At 42.5% G+C, this 15,481-nt stretch overlaps 1 protein-coding gene across 2 annotated transcripts in view; it reads right to left on the reverse strand.

Annotated features, from left to right (window-relative positions):
• Positions 1 to 4,136: 4,136 nt before the first annotated feature.
• Positions 4,137 to 15,481, reverse strand: part of GFRA3 (GDNF family receptor alpha 3) — a 41,413-nt gene continuing 30,068 nt past the window's right edge. For both annotated transcript variants that reach the window (XM_043588864.1, XM_043588872.1), the window contains exon 8: positions 4,137 to 5,099. In XM_043588864.1, coding sequence (XP_043444799.1) covers positions 4,998 to 5,099 — 102 coding nt within the window. In that variant the 3' untranslated portion in view covers positions 4,137 to 4,997. The remainder of the gene's footprint in view (positions 5,100 to 15,481) is intronic.

Consider the following 15,481-nt stretch of genomic DNA (forward strand, 5'->3'; position numbering starts at 1 on the left):
ATGTAATTGTTTATGGATTTATAGGTAGTCAAATAATACTTTTATGACTTGTTTAGAATTCTTAACTTTTCCCCTTAAGATATCACATTTTTTACAATTGTATTTGATTTTATAATTTTTTATGTCTTGTTTTTAATTTTTTTAATTCTTAAATATTATTTTAAAATTTTTAATGTTTATTCATTTTTTTGAGAGAGAGACACACACAGAGCATGAGTGGGGGAGGGAGAGAAGGAGGGAGACACAGAATCCGAAGCAGGCTCCAGGCTCTGAGTTGTCAGCACATAAGATCATGACTCAAGCCGAAGTCAGACACTTAACCGACTGAGCCATCCAAGTGCCCCCATTTTTTGTTTTCATTTGAGAGAGAGAGAGAGAGAGAGAGAGAGAGAGAGAGAGAGAGAGAGAGAATCCCAAGCAAGTTCCACACTCAGCACAGATTCCGATGCGGGGCTCAATCCCAAGACCCTGGAATAATGACCTGAGCTGAAAACAAGACTCAGACGCTGAACCAAGTGAGCCACCAAGATTTCCCTATGTCTTGCTTTTAAATAATAAGAAAACAGAGAAGTTTGGGGTGGGCACCTGAGTGGTTCAGTTGGTTGAGTGTCAGCCTCTTGATATCAGCTCGGATGATGATCTTTTAGACACAGGATGGAGCCCTGCATCAGGTTTCATCAGGTTTCTCACTGGGTTTCTCCCTGCCCCCTGCCTCAAAAATGAATAAACATTAAAAAAAAAAAAAGAAAAGAAAAAAGATTTCAAGATGCCTTTGGCAAGCACTTCTCCACAAACAACACATTTTGGGTATAACCAGTCTCTTGTCCCAATGAAAAGCTAAATTGGATAGAATTGTCATGCATTTTTTTCAATTTGAGAGAGAGAGAGAGAGAGCATGAAGGAGAGGAGGGACAGAGGGAGGGAGAAGGAGGGAAAGGGAGAAGGAAAGAGAGAGAAAGAGAGAGAATCCCAAGTAGGCTCCATGCTCAGCATGGAGCCCAACTTGGAGCTCCATCCCAAGACTCTGGGATCATGACTCATGACCTGGCCAAAATCAAGAGTCAGACGCTCAACCAACTGAGCCACCCAGTCACCCCAATTTTTTTTTTTACAATATTTAAAACCAGAATCATTCTAGTTGTATCATTACTTTGTATTGTTTTTTAATGTAATATTATATAATATTTATTTCTCTACCATCCCTCCTCCCCAATCCTTCCTATGACATAAACTTTGTAGCTTTCTATTTTATAATGCATTTTTTCTATTACAAAAATAATGTATGGTTGGTGCGCCTGGGTGGCTCAGTCAGTTAAGCATCTGACTTTGGCTCAGATCATGATCTCACGATTTGTGGGTTAGAGCCCCATGTTGGGCTCTGTGCTGACAGCTCAGAGCCTGGAGCCTGCTTCAGATTCTGTGTCTCCCTCACTCTCTGCCTCTCCCCTGCTTACACTCTTTCTCTCTCTCAAAAATAAATAAACATTAAAAAAATAATAACATATCTTCAATGTAGAAATCTTGAAGAATACAATAATCATGAAGAATAATAAATATACTACTACATACCTATATTAGAATGACCAAAATCCAGAACACTGACAACACCAAATGCTGGCAAGGATGTGGAACAATAAGAATTCTCATTCATTGCTGCTAGGCATGTGAAATGTAAAAATACTGTGGAAGACAGTATGGCAGTTTCTTACAAAACTTTACATTTAATATACAATCCAGAGCAATCATGCAACCAAGGGAGTGGAAAACTTATATTACACAAAAACTTGTTTATAGCAGTTTTATTCAAAATTTCCACAACTTGACAACAATCAAGATGTCCTTTGGTAGGTGAATGGATGAATAAACTGGTACATTCAAAAAATGGAATGCTATTCAGCACTAAAAAGAAATGAGGTATCTGGGGAGCCTGGTGGCTCGGTTGATGAAGTGTCCCACTCTTGATTTTGGCTCAGATAATGATCTCACAGTTGGTGACTTCAAACCCCACATCAACTTCCCTTCCGTGCTGACAGCTCAGCGCCTGGCGCCTGCTTCCAATTCTGTGTGTGTGTCTCTCTCTGCCCCTACCCCACTTGTGTTCTCTCTCTCTCTCTCTCTCTCTCTCTCTCTCTCTCTCAAAAATAAATAAACATTAAAAAATTATCTTAAATAAATAAAAATAAACTTTAAAAAAAAGAAATGAGCTATTAAGCCATGAAAAGACACAGAGAAAATTTCAATGCATTTTACTAAGTGAAAGAAGCCAATCTGAAAAGGCTAGACATTGCATAATTCCAACTATATGACATTCTGGAAATGACAAAACTATAACCACAGTAAAAATCAGTGGCTTCTACCGGTTGGGTGAGAGTAGAATGAATAGGCATAACACAGAGGATTTTTAGGACAGTGAAACAACTCTGTATGATACCGTAAGGCTGAATACTTGTCATTATACACTTGTCTAAACCCATGTACAACACCCAGAGTGAATCCTAATGTAAACCCTAGACTTTGGGTGGTAAGGATGTGTCATGGTAGGTTCACCAACTGTATACCACTCTGGTGGGGAATATTGATAAGAGAGAAGCTCTGCACATATGAGGCAGGGAGCATACAGGAAATCTCTGTAACTTCTGCTCAACTTTGCTATAAACCTAAAAACTGTACTAAAAACATGAAGTCTATTAAATGAATAAATAGAACAGTACCATATAAGTCCCATACAAAAGAAATAACTGGTTTCTGAATATTTTAATCCACCTGTGTACATAGCTTCATACTATCTTATTGTCCATATTTATTACATAATTCACTATGAGCATTACCCCATCGTTAATAATTATTTTTCCCCATCATGCTCTTCAAAGTTGCATGGTAATCCATTATATGTATGTATCATAAACATACATAACCAGTCTCTGTGTTGGACCTGTATCTTATAATCATAATTTTTATAACCATAATTTTTTTAATTTTTTAAATTTTTACTTTTTATTTTATTTTAGAGAGAGAACATGAACAGGAGAGAGGGGCAGAGGGAGAGAGAGAGAGAGAGAGAGCATCTTAATCGGGCTCCTTGCTGAGTGTGGAGCTTGACATGGGGCTCAATCCCACAACCCAGGGATCATGATATGAGCTGAAATCAAGAGTTACATGCTCAACCAACTGAGCCACCTATGTGCCCCTATAACCATTAACTAGTATTTCAGCATCAAGGTGGCTTATGCTTCAAAGTCCTTTTTTAAAAATATTTTTAGAAGCACCTGGGTGGCTCAGTCAGTGAAGTGTCTGACTTCAGCTCAGGTCGTGATCTCATGGCTCATGAGTTTGAGCCCCAGGTCGGGCTTTGTGCTGGCAGCACAGAGCCTGATTGAGATTCTTTCTCTCTCTCCCTCTCTCTCTCTGCACCTCCCCTGCTCGTTCTCTCTCTCTCTCTCAAAAATAAATAAACATTTAAAAATTTTAAATATTTTTACATTTTATTTTATATAGAGAGAGATCAAGCAGGGGAAAGGGGCAGAGAGAGAGAATCTCAAGCAAGCTCCATACTCAGTGTGGAGGCTGACAACGGGCTCCATCCCACGACCACGAGATCATAACCTGAGCCAAAATCAAGAGTCAGATACTCAACCAACTGAGCCACTCAGGCGCCCCTATGCTTTGGAGTCTTTAATTATTACCCACTGTGGGTACATTTTAAATATTTGTATGACTTAAAATAAAACACGACAATAGTAAAAACCACCTCGGAGACTTCCAGTGCACAGGTGCATAATAAATCATTTCATGTTCATCTGACCATCAGGAACTACCTCACACTCATTCTTTCATTTAACCAAGACTCAAAACTGTTCTTTTTTTCAAAAGGAAAATATTTAAATAATTATCTTATTTGTGAAGTGTTTAAAAAAATGAAAGCCACTGTCATTACCTTTAGTGATGTGGAGCCTGGAACACCTGTGTGACTCCCCCCACCCTGAACTCCACCAACTTGCCCCTCTATACACCACCAATCTCAGCCTAATTCAAAGGTATTTCATCTCCAAACTGACATTAAGCATCTTCTCACCTTTCTTCTCCTCTCTCCAGAGGTAGAATGGTGGTAGTAATAAGAGTTCTTTTTTGGGGGAATATCATTTATTATTATATCATTTATTCCATGCCATCAAATAAGGATTATAACAATAATTTCTGCTATTCACTTGGGGTAAGAAATGAAAGAGATAGTCCCCATAATATATTTAGAGCAATTTTTAACATAATAAGTTTTGGATAAATGTAATATAAATGTAACATTCTTTTTTTTTTAAGTTTTTTTTTTCTTAAGTAATCTCTATACTCATTGTGGGACTTGAACTCACAACCCTGAGATCAAGAGTTGCATGATCCACTGACTGAGCCAGCCAGGGGCCCCAAATGTAAGGTATTCTTGAACACTTGGCTAGTCTCTTTACATATCTGATCACCAATCTTTGTGACAACCCTGTGAAGCAGGTATCATTAGCCCTATTTTACAGAGCAGAAATAGAGGCCCAGGCAACATATGTGAGGCAACAAGTTCTGTCTAACTAAAACTCATATTCTTCCACTACATTCCATAATGATAAGAAATTATTAATTCATCTTATGTGTATGGTTTACCATTTACAAATCATTTTCAAATGTTATCTTATTGAATCCCATGAAGTAGACCTATCTCTTTTTTTAAATGATAACAAGACCTACTTTAGAGACTTGTTATGGCAATGAGAGATAGGTACACCTAGTAGTCACTGCCATTTCTATGAGAGGACACACAGCATGGGTTAGGAGTCATTCAGCCATGCAGAGGTAAAGAAAGCAAGACTCCGCATTGCTAGGTCAAACCTCTTCCCCCTTTGATGGCTGTCATCTAGAGACAGCCCAGATTGGAGATCCAGAAGTGCTGAAATCCACCTCGATCTAAACATATCTGAGAAAATCTCCCCTTTCCCACTCCTTCTCCCCACTGGGCTTCAGTTTTCCCCCTTGTAAAATGATAGCGTTGTGCAAGATGACTTCCAAGATTCCTTCTGCATCTGATAATTTCTGATTGGAGACTGGAATTCAGACTGCCTCTGCAAAAGTCAGGGGAGAGAAAACAACCTCCTTGTTTTTTAACAGTAAGTGAATGAAAAGGTAGCAAAAGTAATGAAGAGTTAAGTCAAAGTTATGGCTGGGATGCACAGCTCCACTCCCATTGGAAGTCTATGAGCCCCCTCCAGAAACCAGGTTCCATCCAAAGTGAGAGACCTAAGTCTCTCATTACCTCACCTACTTTCCAACAAGGACTATTCCCCTTGGCATAATATTTGATGGATACCTTGAAGGGGAGATGAGGTGAGAGGAGCCCAGAGTTCTATCTCTGTACTACAGTCAGAGATTGTATTTTCACTTGTCAGATGCCTCCTCTTTTTTTTTTTTTAACTTTTTTAATGTTTATTTTAGAGAGAGAGGGAGAGAGACAGCATGAGCAGGAGAGGGACAGGGAGAGAGGAAGACACAGAATCTGAAGCAGGCTCCAGGCTCTGAGCTGTCAGCATAGAGCCTGATGCAGGGCTTGAACCCAGGAACAGTGAGATCATAACCTGAGCTGAAGTCAGAGGCTAAACCAACTGAGCCACCTAGGCGCCCCACACAACTGTTTTTAATGCCCCTGCTGGGAAGAAACTTTACTCTGTCAGTGAAGAAGAAAAGGAGAGAGGGAGAGAAAGATTTTAATGTATTTTAGCTAATTATTGGGTAGGGTTTTTTTTGTTGTTGTTTTCTGTTTTAATTTTTTTAATATTTATTTTATTTCTGAGAGAGATAGAGAGAGACAGAGCATGAGTGGGGGAGGGGCAGAGAGAGAGAGGGAGACACAGAATCCAAAGAAGGGTCCAGGCTCTGAGCTGTCAGCACAGAGCCCAATGTAGGGCTTGAACTCACAAACTGTGAGATCATGACCTGAGCTGAAGTCGGACGCTTAACCAACTGAGCCACCCAGGCGCCTCATGATTATTGGGTAGTTTATATGTAATTTCTTCTCATTCTCTCAATAGCCCTGTGTGATTGATTACTGACCATCAATATCATTGCCTTCCATTTTATAGCTGGAGAGGTTTAATTACTTGCAATTTGAACTCACGTCTCTCTGATTCTCAAGTTCATGTGTATTTCCATTACACCACAGAATTATTGTCAGAGAAAAAAATGATAAATAATAAAATAAATAAAATATAATACAAGAAGAAAGAATAAGGAGGAAAGCACTCCAAGAAGAATAAGAAGTTGTTAAATACAATGAGGCCCTAAATACAATCCGCTATGCCCTAACCCCAAGCTTGTCACACAGGCAGCTTCAGTGACAACTTTATCCAGTCACTTGCTATCCCACTTACCATTCTCCAGCTGCCCTTGGGATGTGTAGTACAGTGAAGTATGACATACCTGAGGCCTCTGCTGGAAAAAATCCAGTGTTCCCTGCTATAATGTGGGCTCTGGCCAACAGATGGAGCCCTACCCTCTCTTCAAACTGCTTATGTGAAAAAGCTGTTGCTCAAAGCTGTGAGGTCCGGGGATAGGAGGACTGTGGCTATCACCAGACACCAGAGGCTAAAGAAGGGTGAGGGCTAACTACTGCCAAGAAGAATTTATTACATCTAAACCCGGTGAGGATTGAAAGAACAGTCAGTTCCAGCAGAGTTTTGACCCTGTCAACATTATGGGACAGACAATTCTTTGCTGGGGCTGGGGGAGGGCTGTCCTGTGCATTGTAAGATGTTTAGTGTCTCTGGATTTCACCCACTAGATGCTAGTGGCATGCCACTATCCCCCAGCTGTGACAACCAAAACTATCTCAAACATTGCCAAATGAACTGGGGAAGGGGGATCCAAATCACCCTTAGTTGAGAACCACTGGTTCACAACCAGTAGTCATGTAGGAACAGGGGTCTATATATAATGGACTCCTGGTGACCTTGGGGGAATGTACTCTGCCCTGAAAATCCAGTTTCTAATGCTTTAAAGTTCGGGTGAGGCTCTTAAAATAAGATAACTAGCAGCCCTCACTTAATGAGTAAGAAAAGTCAAGAGGGTCTCAAAGAAAAGGGGGGAGAATGAATGTGGAGTTGAAGCCCTCATAGTTAAGATTGTACTGTGAGGCGGAGTTACTTTTTATCCCTACTTTAAAGAAAAAAAAAAAAAAACCTGAGGCTCAGAGAGATTAAGCAACTTGCCTAAGGTCAAACAGCTAGGAAGTGATAGAATTGGGATTCAAACCTGGGACTATCTCCAAAGCCTTATGCTGCATCTTTAGAATTCTAAGAACTTTATCTTCCATTTATTCATTCATTCATCCACCCATGTGTTCATTTACAACAACCTACCTAGCTCTCACTGTGTGCCAAGCTCTGGGAGAGTAATGAATGAGACAGTCAACCCCCACATTCATAGAATTTGTCTAGCACTCTTTTAATGCTTATTTATTTATTTTGAGAGGGATTGAGAGTGAGAGGAAGAGGGAGAGAGAGAGAGAGAGAGAGAGAGAGAGAGAGAGAGAGAGAGAGAAGACAGAGAGAGAGACAGAATGAATCCCAAGCAGGCTCCTTGCTGTCAGTGAGATTGTGAACTCAGCCAAAATCAAGAGTTGGGACTTTTAACTTAGTGAGCCACCCAGGCACCCCCATACAAGGAATTATTTAATAACAGTTATGATAAGAGCTGTGAAAGAAAAGCTTAGGGAGCTATATGTGTGCTAACTATCCCTGGAGATGGGCCCTTTTGCAGTGTGACTTTATATCAAGAGATTAGTTACACTATTTCCCTGCCTTTGAATTTGTGCTGGCCTTGTGACTTTCTTTAACCAATAGAATGCTGTGGAAGTGACACTGTTATGTGACTTCTGAGCCTTGGCCTCAAGGGGCCTTGTAGTTTCCACTGCCACTGTTTTGCTGCCAGAAAATCACGATGTAAGGAAGCCTGAGGTTAGCCTACTGGCTGTCTCAGACATTCCACCTGTCCTAGCTGTTCCCATCATTCTGGCTAAGGCTCCTGACATATGAGAGAGGCTATCCAGAAAGAGCTAGCACCTAGTCAACCCAACAACTGATGGCAGCTGCAGAGGTCACCCCAGGCAAGACTGAGCCCAGTCAAAATCACAGAAGCACGAGCAAATACATGGTTGAGGGTGGTTTGTTACCCAGACAGAGAAAACCAATTCAAAGCCCTACCCTGGTCTGGGGGTGGGAGTGAGTTGGGTGGTTTCCTTGAAAACATTAGGTGCAAACTGAGACCTGGAGTAAGTGAGAGTCAGCACGGTAGAGAATGGGAAAAGAGTATCCAGGCAGCATAGACAACAGTTTGAAGGCCTGGAGCTAAATATGAACTCTGGGGGGTGCCTGGGTGGCTCAGTCAGTTGAGTGTCTGACTTCGGCTCGGGTCATGGTCTCAGGGTTTGTGAGTTCAAGCCCCACATCAGGTATGCTGCTATCACCCTGTCAGCACAGGGTCTGCTTTGGATCTTCTGGCCACCGCCCCCCCCCCGTCCCTCCCCCACTCACTCTTGCTCTCTCTCTAAAATAAATAAATAATTAATTAACTTAAAAAAAAGATGAACTCTGTATGTCTGAGGACCTCAGCAGAGAATGGGCAGCATAAGATGGTGTAAAGAGAGAGGGGAGCCCAACACTGTAAGCAATGACCACCAATAAGTGGAATGCTTTATTTACTACCCACTGCCCATCTCCATCCCCAGATCTACTTTTTGTAATATTCTGGATACACTCACCGGCTGTGTCAAGCATATACATTTCATATATCATGTATGTTGAAGAATTAAAAAGTTGAAAATATAGATGGACATTAACCTGGCTCCCAGGAGCTTGGGGAAGGTTGAGTCACAGACTTCTGGGGATGAACAATATGAATATGACAAGGCAGCCTGAGCACAAAGGAAAAAAATGTATTTTTAATAGCTGTGATGACCATCTAAGCTATTATGGCTGTACCTTCACTGATCTAAGCTCATACTTAAATGGAAATTTACTTGAAAAGCCCTTTCTTTGCATAATGGAAAGGCAGGCTTGTCTAATTCCATTTCCCCAAGGTAATAGCCCCAGGATGTAATGGGATGCCTTGATACCAGCCCTGCTCATCAGGGGCTCACAGCCTGGATACCCCCCTTCTGGTGTCCTTTATCCCTATGACTCAGGAAGGTCCCCTTAAGGATGCCTCACCTCCAAGGTCACTGCTGAGAACTGTAGGGAAGAGGGAGTATTGATGAGACTGACATCATTGTGTTGCTCCTTCTCTTTATCTCTGAGGGAGATAATCCAGCAGGAGCTCCCTCAGCAGGAGCATCAGACTGAGCCTGATCACAGCACATTCCCATTAGGCAGGCTTTCCCAAGGACAAGGACAAGACCCCACATCTAGGCCACTCATTGCTTCCAGCTGGGGAGAAAGGTGCTCTGGATGTGACTCTGTTCTTATCCAACCTGGCAACTCCTGACTTTTCTCCTGTTGGGAAGAGGGTCCCACTGTTAGGCCCTACCAAACAGGGGTGGGGTTTACATTAAAAAAAATTTTTTTTTAAGTTTATTTATTTTTTTGAGAGACAGAGCATGAGCAGGGGAGGGGCAGAGAGAGAGGAAGATAGAATCCGAAGTTGGCTGTCAGTGCAAAGCTCAACGTGGGGCTTGAACCATGAGATCATGACCTAAGCCGAAGGTGGATGTTCAACCAGCTGAGCTACCCAGGCATCCCTACATTTTCTTTACTATGAATATTCACTTAGAATAACAAAAGAAGTCATAAAAAATGATACATTTTAAAACACCGACAAATCCCAGAAGCACAACAAAATCCAGGGAGGAAAACCGTATGTGTTTATTAACTGCCTGACATCCATCCCTCCATAATATATTTTTCTCTACATTTTAGGCTGCAAAGTTTTTAAAAATGTTTGAACGCTTTGGGCACCTGGGTGGCTCAGTCAGCTAGACATCCTGCTCTTGATTTCGTCTCAGGTCATGATCTCACGGTTCTTGGGATGGAGCCCGGTATGGTTGGGCTCTGTGCTGACAATGCAGAGCCTGTTTGGGATTCTCGCTCTACCCTTCTCTCTGCCCCTCCCCCCAACACACTCATACGCTCCCTGTCTCTCTCTCAAAAATAAACTTTAAAAAACATTTTTTTTTAAACTTTCACTTCAACCCTGGCTCACAAGAGCTTCCTTTTGTTTTTCTTGTTCTTGTTTTTGTTGTTGTTGTTGTTGAGGTATAAGATACACACAAAAGTACATATTTTCACATGTGAAAAGTGCAGTACTGTGAACCAATGATGTAAGGAGAAACATTTTTAAAATAAAGCTAGAGAAGCCATTTGAGAAACGTCTTGCATGTCCTGTTTTCTAAACCTTTGAACTGGACCAAACCACCAATATTCTCAGAAGTCAGCAGGGACAAGAAAATCCTGTTTGAAAAGACTGATACTGACTTTTGCCCAGTGACTACTTCACCTGACCAATCAATGAAGTACAAACCTAGTCCTCCTTATCAGCACCAATCAACTCTTCTTAAAAACAACTTACCTAATCTTTCTTTTCTCCCCTATAAAAACCTTGAGTCCATCTCCTAGAATCAGGACACTATTTGGGTTTCCACATAAGTCTGTGTACTCTGAGTTTCAATTCTTTTATCCCAAGTTTTTCCTTTGAACTGGTTTCTTGATCTTAGGTTGACATTTCATTTCAATGATTTTTTTTTACATATGTGCACATTCATATAACCACCACCCCGATCAAGATATACAACATTTCTGAAAGGTGTCTACTCTTAACCCAATTTTATTACTAATAATACCATTTTTTAACATTGACTGAGGTCCAGGAATTAAGCTAACTGCTTTATGTGCATGGTATTCATTTGATCCTCACAACAAAGTACTGCCATCATCCCCATTTTACAGATGAAAAAACTGAGGCTTGGAGATTTTAACTGCCTTGCCTAAGGTCAGCCACAGAAACAGTTGCCAGTGTGGCACTCAAACCCAGGTCTGCCAGGCTCCAAGGCCCACATGCCTAACCAGTGTCATAGCATGGGGCACCTACTGGCACTACTTCAAAGTAACTTGCCTCCCCCATTTTTGTCTTTGATTGCTTATGTTCTCCAGGAACCTCTGCATTCCCTTTAAAACTTGGATAGACCAGTCTCTGCCCTCAGCATACCACCTCCCACAAGCTCAGTGCCCGATTCCTGTCCTCTGAGGTAGACATCAGAGGACCATCTACCACCCCATTGTTTCTAAAGGCCACAGTGGCCACACTGGTGGGCTTTGAACCCTCCCTGAGAAAACAGCACAGTTCTTACACTTGCCCAGGGTCCATGAGTGTAGAAGGTACATCTCAGAACTGGGAATCCTCTTTATCTGGAGTTGGAATGGAAATGTCATGGGCTTTGAAGTCATGTGGTCTTTGGACAAATCCTGCTCCAGTCATTTCCTAGACAAGTAACCATGAGCAATTTGTTTTATCTCTTTAGAAGGACACTTCCCTTACCTTGAGTGGGAGGATATTAAGAGAAGCTTGCTGGGGTGGCGCCTGGGTTTAAGCATCTGACTTTGGCTCAGGTCATCATCTCATGGTTCCTGAGTTTGAGCCCCACATCAGGATCTGCGCTGATGGTGCAGAGCCTGCTTGGGCTTCTCTCTCTCCCTCTCTCTCTCCCTCTCTCTGCCCCTTCTCTGCTCTCTCTCTCTCTCTCTCAAAATAAATAAAATAAACTTTAAAAAACAAAGAGAAGCTTGCTTGTAGAGTTGTTTTGAGAATGAGATGAGATCATTGCAGGCATACGGTAGGTACACAAAAAGTGTTGCATTTTTTTTTTTTAAGATTTACTGATTTTTGAGAGAGCGCAAGTGGGGGAAGGGCAGAGAGAGGGAGACAAAGGATCTGACGCAGGTTCTGCACTGACAGGCTGACAGCAGCGAGCCCTATATGGAGCTTGAACTCACTAACTTCAAGATCATGACCTGAGCTGAAGTCGGATGCTCAGCCGAGTCACCCAGGAACCCCAAAGACTTGCATTTTCAACAGGCATAAGGGTCTGGTGTCCTTTCACACATGCCAGATTAACAAGTGGGTCCAGGACAGGAAATAATCAACCACAATACATTTATAAGTGGTGGCAAATAACAAGAGGTAAGGGAGAAGAAGGGAGCCAGGAAGGTGAAAGACCTGGGCAGAGAGAATGAAGTACAAGCTGAGTCCTGAGTTGGCACCTCAGGCTTCAGACTGAGCCTTTACTGGAGCAGCCTGGCTCTGAGCATTGAAGCTTCCCTCGTCTTTGGATGGCCTTCCAGGTAGCTCACAGCTTGCACCTGTCTACTCTAAGGTCCCAAGTTGACCCAAGTTCAGAAAACACATCTCCACAGAGGTGACCTCATGCTGAGGTAGCATCTGGTTCAGTCCAGGCTTTGGCCAGGGCACACACAGAGACCTGCACAATAGGCCTTAGCAAGAGAAATGCAACTTCTCTCCTGTCTTTCTAATTTGGGAAGGCAGACAAGAAGGCTAAACCCACTCCCCTTCTACACTGCCCTAAAAAGAAGAAAAACCACAAGTGCCCATTCACTAAGCAGCATTGGGGGTGAAGTGGGAAGGGGTCTGCACACTCACGCAAGTCAAAGCTAACCGTGAAGCCTAGTTTTCTCTAATTCTCACATCTCTGGGAAGGAAGTGTTATTTCCTCCTTCACAGCTATGAGGAAATTGAGGCTCTGAGAAGTTAACAGCAATGGCACAAGGCCAGTGGGTGACCAAGCCAGGATCCAAACCAAGACTTACCCCTAAGATCTTGTCCTTTTAACTAGTACATTTCCATTTCCATTAACCTTTGTAGTAAATGTTAGTGTTCCAAGTTGGGAGTTGAAGAACCTCAGGCTCAGAGAAATTTAGCAACTTGCCTGCAAGTACACAATTATTATTTTGCCCCACTACTCTCCTTGCTAATCTCTGACATCCCGTCTTTTGCCCTGAAAGAGCCTATCATTTGTTGACTCAGACTGGAGCTGGCTGGGTAAGTGTCCAATCTCCTATTTGCTCCACCATCGTGCCTAGTGCATGTGGCCTGCTTGTGGCCTCCATGCTTAGCCATGATCGTTAACTGAAACTAATCCCAAATGGCTGCCACAAGCTCTCCTCTGAAGGCCCCTTGGGTCCATAGAGGTGTGATGACCTCAGATTGGGCCAAAGGCAATAACCGGGAGCTGTTGGCATCCAGCCTGGGGTAGCAGCCAGAAGGCCCCAAAGCAAGTCTGATTTAATCCCATAATGGAAAGTGACTCAGATAAGGCTTTTATCAATCATTCCTGGGCTGTTGGGGGCAGGGACCATCCCAGAGTCATGAAGGCAAATATCCTGGGCCACACAAAAGTGTGCAAAGGCCTGGCCCCACTGGAAGGTCCAGGAGAAAATGGAGATATCAAGAGGCATTCGGGAATACTTTGCTCAAATTTCCAGGACGAGAGAACAAGAGAAAGAGGAGGATACTGGTGAATCCATGTATTCAGGTAGAGAGGACATCAAAGCCTAACACTTAAAATAATAACAACAACGGGGTGACTGGGTGGCTCAGTCGATTAAGCATCCTACTTCAGCACAGGTCATGATTTCGCAGTCCATGAGTTTGAACCCCACATCGGGCTCTGTGGTGACAGCTGAAAGCCCATAGCCCGCTTTGGATTCTGTGTCTCCCTCTCTCTCTGCCCCTCCCCTGCTCAAGCTCTGTCTCTCTCTGTCTCAAAAAATAATAATAATAATTATAATTATAACAATAACAGCAATTATTTATGAGGCATTATATTAAGCATTTTTTAAAATATTTATTTATTTATTTATTTATTTATTTATTTATTTATTTATTTATTTAGAGAAAGAGAGCAGGAGGGGTAGAGAGAGCAGAAGAGAGAGAATCCCAAGCAGTTTCTGCACTGATAGTGTGGAACCCGATGAGGGGGCTTGATCTCACAGTTCGTGGGTTTGTGACCTGAGCCAAAACCAAGAGTCGATGCTGAACCAACTGAGCCACCAAGGCACCTCAGCTGTACTTAGCATTTAAATGCCTGTACAGTAGATACCATTTCATTCTTATTACAGAAGAGGAAACCAGACTCAGGTAAATTACCTGCCCAAGGTCACACAGCTGCTGAAATGGGAGAGCTGGGATTTATAACTCAAACCACCTAATTCCCATGCCTTCCTGCCTCACCCTTGCACTGATTGCAGGTACACCAATCACTCTTGCTCACAGACTTCTTCACCCCCAGAATTTGCCAGCACTTCATGAACTTGTCCTCTTCCTGGAAGAATTCCTGGAAGCTTTATGTAACCACAAGCTGCAGCCTCCCCATCACCCCAAAAGGGAAGGAATAAAGGATAAAGCTAGGTGAACTGACCAATCAGGAGCAGAGGGGCTACACTGCCCTCCCCCCAACTCCAAACCCCCAGGGACAGCCTCACCAAAGGCAAAGTGGAGTCTGGCCTTCTGCCAACTGCTTTCTCTGTCCCTCGCTCCCTCCCTCAGCCCTAACTCCCCACCCTCACTTATCATTTTTTCCTAGATCAACTTTACTTTCCAGGCCCCTATCTCATTGGCCTTGTTCATTCAAGAATACTTCTAAGTACCTACTATTAGCAATAGACTAGGGATTCACCTTCCTTGCTGCAGAGGAACATATACAATGCAATATTAATAGTAATAACAGCTAACACTTACTGAGCACTTACTATGTGCCAGTCACTTTTCTTTCGTTTTGAGCTTGAAAAAGCAGGCGGAACAAGCAGTAGCTTTGAAATCAATTATAAGACTAAGTCAGACAAAGGGAGACAACTAATATTCCATGAACTTTCACTATGTGCTAGGCTGGGAGAAAGAGCAGCATTGTAACAAAGAACTTGGACTCTGGGCTGAGGTCACCTTAGGTCAGAGGTCTGTCCTACTACTGACTCACTGCGTGTTTAGGGACAAGCTAATTCTCTGAGTCTCATAACATGTAAATAACAACGGTTCTTATCTCTAAGGTTTTTGAGGGGATTAAATAATATATACAAAGCACTTAGCAAATTCTCTGACACATAATAATCAATGTTCAGCAATTTTTTTTTTTTTTGAGAGAGAGAGCATGCGCGCATGCATGTGAGAGTGGGGAGGGGAAAGAGGAGTGGGAGAGAGAGAATCTTAAGCAGTCTCCGCACTCAGTGTGGAGCCTGACACGGGGCTCCATCTCACAACCCTGGGATCACCACCTGAGCTGAGATCAAGAGTTGGTCACTTAACTGACTGAGCCACCCAGGTGCCCCAAGCAATTATTATTACTCATTCTTATAACGTTAGTGTAAAACAGCTAAATAATTACAAACTTTTTTTTCCCTAAACTTTTTTTAAGCTCTTCAGACCGAAGCAGGAATTTCTTTGTGTTCCTGTT

The sequence above is a fragment of the Prionailurus bengalensis genome, chromosome A1, assembly GCF_016509475.1.
Source record: "Prionailurus bengalensis isolate Pbe53 chromosome A1, Fcat_Pben_1.1_paternal_pri, whole genome shotgun sequence".
In the NCBI taxonomy this organism is placed as follows: Eukaryota; Metazoa; Chordata; class Mammalia; order Carnivora; family Felidae; genus Prionailurus; species Prionailurus bengalensis.